This window comes from Meles meles, chromosome 19 (assembly GCF_922984935.1).
Source record: "Meles meles chromosome 19, mMelMel3.1 paternal haplotype, whole genome shotgun sequence".
NCBI classification, from domain to species: Eukaryota; Metazoa; Chordata; class Mammalia; order Carnivora; family Mustelidae; genus Meles; species Meles meles.
The window spans coordinates 34,528,311-34,536,657 of record NC_060084.1 but is presented as its reverse complement, the minus strand read 5'-3'; the positions used below and the strand labels follow the sequence as shown (position 1 = coordinate 34,536,657).

General features: G+C 43.9%; 1 protein-coding gene across 2 annotated transcripts in view; it reads left to right on the top strand.

Moving 5' to 3' along the window:
* The first annotated feature begins 6,185 nt into the window (after positions 1-6,185).
* The window catches only part of LONP2 (lon peptidase 2, peroxisomal), a 120,043-nt gene continuing 117,881 nt past the window's right edge, over positions 6,186-8,347 (top strand). For both annotated transcript variants that reach the window (XM_045988128.1, XM_045988127.1), the window contains exon 1: positions 6,186-6,533. In XM_045988128.1, coding sequence (XP_045844084.1) covers positions 6,301-6,533 — 233 coding nt within the window. In that variant the 5' untranslated portion in view covers positions 6,186-6,300. The remainder of the gene's footprint in view (positions 6,534-8,347) is intronic.

The window sequence follows — 8,347 nt, the reverse complement described above, 5'->3', positions numbered from 1 at the left end:
GAGGATTTAACCCACTTAGCCACCTAGGCACCCCTAATTTAATATTTCTGAAGGAATGGGAAAAGAGAGTATACAATAGGGCCAGCATCTTGGGGTATGACCAGGGCTTCCAAGACCCTCGTATTCAGAACGGTCCAGGCTTATTTAAGTCCTTGCAGTCACCATCCTGAAATTCTTAATAATTTTGAACAAGGAGCCCATGTTTCCATTTTGCACTGGGCCCCACAAATTATGTAGTCAGTCCTGATGTTCAAATACAGCTCTTGACGTTCAAATATTGGGTTGTGCTTTGAGTAAATAAACTTGCAGACTAACCAGTCTTGGGAGAAGATTCTCCAAATACCTCTATCCTATTTCTTCCTAAACCACTTGCTTTCAGCAAATCACAACCCCAACTGGTGGCCTCTGGTTCTGGAATTCTGCTATGGAACATGCAAGACAGACTCCCCAGCCAAGGCAGCATGCCACAAGGTTTACACCGTGCGATCGTAGAAGCGAACACGAAATAAGTCAGTCAGAGAAGGACAAATACCACAGGATTTCACTCATATGTGGAATTTAAGAAGCAAAACAGATGGGCATAAAGGGAAGGAAAAGTAAAATAAGATGAAAACAGAGGTGGAGGCCAACCACAAGAGACTCTTAACTATAGAAAACAAACTGAGGGTTCCTGAAGGGGTCGTGGGTCAGGGGATGGGGTCACTGGGTGACGGGCATTCAGGAGGGCTCTTGTTATAGGAACACTGGATATTGCATGCAACTGATGAATCACTAAATTCTACCTCTGAAACTAACGACACGCAATATGTTAATTAAATTGAATTTAAATTAAAAAAATTTTTTTTAAAAAAGGTCAGTCTGTCAGGGATGGTGGAAAAGAAGAAAGAGAGAATGTCACTCACTTTCTTTAAGACTCTGGGGAGAAACAAGGTTTCTGGCTGCCAGGAAACAGTCTAGGAGACAGACACATTAAGGTAAAATTGGCATAACTCAATAGAAACCCCTGGGTGAGGACCACAGTGTAGTGCAGTACAGTCTATTCCCTACACAAAGGTTTCCAGGGGAGGGAATGGCGGGAGCAGGGAGTGGAAGCCAACAAATTCGAGATTGCAAGTCATGGACCTGGCAAGCAGCTGCATGCATCACTGGCGCGCTGACAGATGTTCTATAACTAATCTACTATCGCAATTGGTGAGTGAAGTTCCAAAATGAACGCTGCTTGACATTTGCTTTACCTTAGTAAGTGTGAAGAAAATGAGACATCAAAGGTGACTTTTGGTTGGATCTTCACTAATTTGTCAATGCCCTGAATGGTTTGCAAATACTGAAACAATACTTCCTCATTTTTCTTTATGCTTGTCATAGCGTGATGGCTTTAGGCACAATAGACTTGTAGATTTAATCTGCATTACTAGCATTTCCTGCATTTATTTCTTCAGCGTAGGCAATCAACAAAAAATTAAAATAGCCTTGCTTTATAAGCCTTTTTAACATTTGTGTGTGTGTGCGGTGTAAATATTCCCACTGCAGCTGATTTCAAGCTACCATGGAATATGAAGTTGGGGAGACAGACATAGTAATCCCTCATTCCACAGTATTTCCACCCTACAGATGCAATAGAGATAAATAATTTCAAAATGCAAATAATAGTAAAATGCAGTAAAATAATTAGGGAGTGATACATTTTGAGTATTACCTTTATTGAATCACAAATTTATATAATTTAATTTTAATAATGTTTGTGTTTAATGACTGGACTCTCAGAATTCCCGAAAGGTGACAGTTTGTTCTCCTGAGCCAGTATGAACAGACTCCAGCAGACCCCTGCTGATCATCTGGAAAACATGGTGCCTCTTTCTAAATCCTTCTCCCACTGGAGACAGTTTTTTTCAATTCACTCCTAAATTAGGCTGTGCCTGGGGGTTAGCTTTCCTGGCTCCCCTGATGCAGAGGGGAACAAGAAGGAGCTGAAAGTTTGGGTGAGGGCCTTGCTGAGGGGGCCTAGTGGGCTAACCACACTGCAAATAAATGAGAGTCATGGAAAGGTCTTGAGAGCAGAGTGTGACCCCATAGAGGCCTGGTAACCTGGGGAACACTGCCATGCCACAAGCAAGCCAAAATGCATTACTCCACACTCTCCAATGACAGCAGGACAGGTAGTGACCAGGCGGACAAAAAACATCACTTGGAAAAGCCAAGAAGCAGAGGACACTGTGCCCAGGACCCTGACTTGTCCTCTGCCAGGCCACAGCTCTGAGGCTGATCCTTCACTGAGAGTAACTTAAAGGAACGATTTAAATGACTAGATTAGACAGGAGATTAAAATGGTAAGCCCGAACACTTATTTTCTCTTCATTAACCAGCAGGTAGGGGCTCAAGAGGAAGACCATGTGCTTACAGACCAAATAGAGATAGTGGATGTTCTCTCACCTTTCAGCTCTAGTCTGATTTGCCAACCCTGTTTATTTTTACACACCTGAGGAGAGATGCAGCGAGGGTTTCAAAGGTGTGACCAATTTTTATATGGCATTTATCCCAGAAACTAATAACAGGGAAAAGCAAACCAAATGGAAATGAAGAAAACGTAAGCATGTGTAATGGATACATGTTTGCAAAACATGAGTTGCTCATTTCAACACAACGGCAGCTCAGTCACACGTTAGTGTGTGCCAAATTCCAATTGATGAGGCCCACCTCTGCTTCCTTGACTGACCAGGGAAATTCCCTCCAGAACTTCCTTTAGCAGACCTCGAGAAGTTTCCTGGCCTCCCAACTTCCTTTTGGGGAGAACCAGAGTGCAAGTTTACTCACTCGGATTGGGGCGAGACCAACACTGTGTTGTTGAGGGTGAGGACAAGGATGTGACAGGAATAAAACAGAGGAAACAGTTGCCTCCAGCCCCGTGTTCTCCCCAGCCCTTGGAGGGGGAACATCATGATGATAAACTTGGTTTAGACATGGGTCATTTGCATATGACCAAACAACCTGGGAACAGGAGGGGAGCCACTGCAGCAAGATTATACGTGGCAGAGGCTGTCTGGAGGAGCTGACATCCAGCAGGATGTAGTGTCTAAGGCCAGAAGGTGCACCAGAGGGTAAGGAACGTACCCAGAGGGTAAGGAACGTAAGATCTAGATGATTAGATCTTATTCCTGTACCTCTCCCTTCCAGTCCATTCACACCCTGTGCTCATCAACTTTCCCTGCTTCGAGGTTCACTTCCTTCTGCTAGTTCTGATAGCTTCTGGAGGCCATCACTGGCATCTTCCTGATTGCTGATTGCTGAATTTCACATCCCAATGCCTGGCTTTCTTCTCTGTTCCAGAAACTGGGAAGCTCCTCCCCAACTTGATCTTTGTACTAGTCCTAATCTCTGCTAAGAACGTTCTCCTTCCAGCTCCTCGTGGAGCTGGTCCATTCTTACCATTCAGGTCTCAGCTCAAACACCACCTCCTGGGAATAACCTTCGCAAACCTCCCTAGCGAACACAGCACTCCTCTTTCTATCACCTTCTACATAGCTTCCTGCTTTATTTGCTCTACTTACCGCTTTCTCAAATCTTTCTTTCTTGGTGTATTCATTTTCTGCCTACCTCATTAGAATATCAGCTCTTTGAAACCAGGGAACATCAGCAAGCAATTTAAACGTGGATCCATTCCCATAACACAGCTTCCTTAGTGCAGTGTGAATTTGTATTTAAAAAATAAATCTGGCAATTATTATATGAATAGAATATCAATTTTGTTTTTTGTTATTGCTGTTATGGGGGCAAGGGTATAAGTGTGTAGGTTAAAAGCATTAAACATAAGTGTTTAAAAAATAGACCATGAAGTTTATAAGATGGTTTTTAAATTTCTTTGCTAAACACAAGAAAACCTCAAAAAAATTGGGCCTCTCCATCTTGCCCTTAGAGAGGCCTTGATAAAAAGGTAAGCTCTTGTGGACCTGGGTCAATCTTTTTTTTTTTTTTTTTTTAATCTCTTTCTCTCCCCAGAGTCTACCACAGGGTAGGGTGCATAATGTACATCCAGAGAAATGGTCCAGAGCTTGCTTACTGTATCCAGGATCTTCAGCTCAACTTCTCTCTAGGCCTGGTGGCTCGGGCCCCAGTCTAGGAGATAACCTTGACAACCGGTTTTTCCTTCCTTCATCACATCCGATCCATCAGCATATTCTGTTGAAGCTACACTCCAATGTAGCTTGCAGTCTAAGTCCTCATTTTCTCTTGCCTGGACAATTGTCACCACCTCAGAACTAGCTTCCCAGCTTCTGATCTTAAATCATTACATTGCCTTCTCCACACAGCAGCCACAATGGTCTCTTGAAAACTTAAACCAGAAACGTTATTCTGCACCTTGAAGCTGCTAGAGGCTTGCATCAGTCTTAGAGTAAAACTCTGACTTCTTACTAGACTCCTTACCCTATCTTTTTACCTCTTCCACAGCCCTCTATTATCTGACCCTGGCACTACTCTTATCTCAGCCAAACCACCATGCCCCACTTGCACTGAATTCCAGGGGTAGTTTCCTCAAATACCCAAAATTCATTCCAGCCACAAAGTCTTTGCAGTTGTCACTTCCTTGACCTGGAATAGCACTTCCCCTGAGCTTTGCACTGCTACCTCTTCATGCACAGGGCCCAGTTCAAATGTGATCTGTCCAGTGAACCTTTCTCTGACCACCTAAAGGACTTCCCACCATCCAAAATTACTCTCCTTGCTTATTGTTTGTTTCCCTCTCTAGAAGTTCAGCTCCATGAAAGCAGTAACCTTGCCTGTCTTGTTCACTGACAGTTACCCAGCACCTAAAATAATATCCAGTGTATAGTAGGTATTCCAAAAATATTGCTTAGTGAATGAAAGAATGGTGGGATAATGTCAAAGAAAGAGCTTTCGGCAGGAGCATCCAAGTTCCTGCTTCTCTATCTCCACCACGGCCTTCTATACCTGCCTTCTCCTCTCCCTTATCTGCAGCATACACAAAAGCACACAGTTCCACCTGCCCTGTATCAGACTCAGCCGTCTACAGAGCTGTCCCCCTGGCCAAGAGATACGCAAGGGTAGGAGCCTGTCTTATATTATACTCTTTACCCCTCCACAATTAGCCCGGAACCTTGTACTTAGCAGTCCCTTAATGACTGTTTGTTGATTTGAATGGACTCTCAACTCCTTCTTGGATTCTGAAAGCATTGCTGGACTTCACAGGGAAAATTTTCCATCTTCAACCTATAGCTAAACCCAAGTCAAGTCTCAACGTGAACAAGCATTAATGGCCAAATCTAAAACATTTCAAGTGATAAAATACATATTATTGGGTTATAACCCATAAAAAAATCCGTGAAACCTTAATAAAGTAAAAAAAAAATTAAGTACTAAATAAATGAGGGAAATGTGCAGCTTCTTCTTACAGAATTCCAGTAATAAATGTAGTATTAACTCCCTAGAATATATGTATTACTTATAAAAAGAAATATACCAGTTACAGCGGGCAAATACAGCAGATACCTCCTTTACCAAGTAATCAAGGGCAAAATCATCATTAATAATAAATTTCAACCATCACGTATCAGGAAGGCCACATCTCTTCTGTATAGTCTTTCTGCCAAAAATGTATAACGTTATAACGTTCATCCCAAGAAAACATCAGATAAACCCAAATTAAGGGACATTCTACAAAATAACGGACCAATGTTCTTTTAAAGTACATATATATATATATATATATACACATATATATGTATATATACATAAATGATTGAGGAAACATCACAACTAAATATAAAGTGGGATCCTGGGCCAGAAAAAAAGGACATTAGTGAGAAAACTGGCAAAATTTGTGCAAAGTCTATAGGTTAGATAACAGTGATGTTAATTTCTGGTTTTTATAATTGAACTGTGGGAACTCCTTTTTGCAATATTTTTGTAAATCTAAAATCAATTCGAATGAAAAGTTAAAAACATTTCAAGTAGATAAAATTTAAACATGGTCCTCTCTCCAGGGCACAGTCCTGCGGCTGAGCCTCAGGAGAAAATGGAAAGGCAGACCTCGCGGAGGGTGAAGGTCTCTCTGGCTGAAGTGCGCCTGTTCTGCTACACTTAACGCACACGCTCTGCGGGGCGGCTCCGGGAGGGGGCAGCGCGAAGCTGCCGAGTTTGAGCCCGGGGGCGGGCCGTAGAGCGGAGCCGGAAGCGCCAGCGCGCCGGCGCGGCAGTGGTTGGGAGCTTTAGTCGGGGCTCTAGAGGTCGCGCAGAGCTGGGGCTCCTGCTCTTTTTGACGGTCCCCCAGCGCGAACAGCTGTCACCATGTCGTCCGTGAGCCCCATCCAGATCCCCAGACGCCTCCCGCTGCTGCTGACCAACGAGGGCGTGCTCCTGCCCGGCTCCACCATGCGCACCAGCGTAGACTCGGCCCGCAACCTGCAGCTGGTGCGGAGCCGCCTGCTTAAGGGCACTTCGCTGCAGAGTACCATCCTGGGGGTGATCCCCAACACGCCCGACCCGGCCAGCGACGCGCAGGACCTGCCGCCGCTGCACAGGTAGGCCGGGCTGCCCCCGCGGCGGCGGCGGCGGCGGCGGCGGCGGGCGGCGCGGCCTCCTCTCCGGACCCCGGCCCGAGTCAGGGCCGGCCTCGGGGCGCCGAGGCTCGAGGGGTGGCCTTCGTGGCTCAGTTCTGCCTCTTCAGCTACCTCCTGTGTGAAATGAGGGTGACAGATGTCTGTCTCGTGGCTGTTAAAGGGCATAACTCATGAAGTCGTGAAAATTCTGCAGTTAGCTGGCGCTGTTCCTTTGATTTAAGTTCTCCTCCCCGGCCCCCCCCCCCCCCCGGTCTAAAGACTCCTGGCCCAGTTTCTTAATTTTTCAGGCGCCTCCTCTTTCTTTTCTTTTCTTCCCTTCCGCCATCTTTCTGCCCTCTTAAGTGAGGCACTTGATATTCCACACATTTTCTCTTTTTCCTGTGCGGTCCTACTCCGCACTACCCTTTTCATTCATTTTTGAGTGCCTGTTTTCCAGACTCCCTGCCTGCCCCTTCTCTTTTACCCTCCCTTCCTGCTCACGCATTCCCTTGTCTTCCCTTTCTGGAATTTTCTCATCTCCTCCTATCTGCTTTCTCTCGTATCTTAACATTTCTTACACCGCAAGCTTACCACTAGATTGCTCTACACGATGTCCCTAGTTGTGTTTCTTTGGGGTGAGACACCCTGTGCCTATTGGAACCTAACAGTAACCATTTCTTGGGTATGTTAATTAAGTGTTAATTAATTAAGTGAAATAATCTTTGTGCTTGATAGTAGTGCAGTACTGTAGCCACTAGTCGCATGTGCCCGGTCCAAACTGAGTTGCTAGAGTGACCAATTGCCCGGGTTTGCTGAGAATTGAAGTAGTTGTAGCTGTAGAAGTCCTATTTCCCAGGAAACACTGTTAGTCCTAGATAAATCAATGCAATTAGTCACCCCAAACGTGCTGTAAGTATACAGCACACACTAGAATTTGAAAATTTAGTATGTAAAATGTTTTGCTGGTTAATTAATAAATTTTACATAGATTAGGAGTTGGAATGGTAGTATTTTGGCTGTTCGGGTCTAAATAAAATAAAATGCTGGTATTTCACTTTTTGCTTTTCAATATGGCTACTAAAATTACATATGTGGTTTACATTGTATTTCTATTAGACAGTGCTGGGATACAGTATATGCTCAACAAATGCTATCATTTTTTTCAGACTCACCTCCCTAGCCCCTGCCTCCTCTCCTTAGCTCTTCCTGAGATGCTTTCAGTTTAGAGCAATTGTTTACCTCCAGGTACCCTTTTTTAAAGTTAGGGATTCCTGACTGAATGATTTGGAATGCCTTATTCTTACCCAAAATTTCATGACTTTATACATTTCTAAAAGAGAGTCTATGACTATCTTCAAATTCAGAAGGGAAACTGGTATCTCTCCCTTCCCTTCCTAAAACAAAAAACCAGTAATACTATCTCATTAATCCACATTGTAAAAACCTTGCATTTCTCAGGCATGGGAAACATTTTGGCTTCCAACTGATTTGCTTTGGTTATTGCTTGCATGGAATTGGATACTTTTCAAGTTTCCGTGAACTCTGATAAATTGTATTGAATTCTGGTTTCCCAACATAATGACCCCACTCCTTAAGCCTCTGCTTATGCCACAATTTTTTGCTCTCTGTGCCCAGGCATTTGATTGCTTGAGGTAAGAGTGTTCATGGTTAGATTTTTTGTTTTAGTTCTGTGCATATGTGTGGTTATTACCCATGGGTACACTGTGAATTTCGAAAGGAGATTTAGTCATATTTTAGTCACTTTGTTAGTATATCCTGGCAAGAGTTTGGATGCT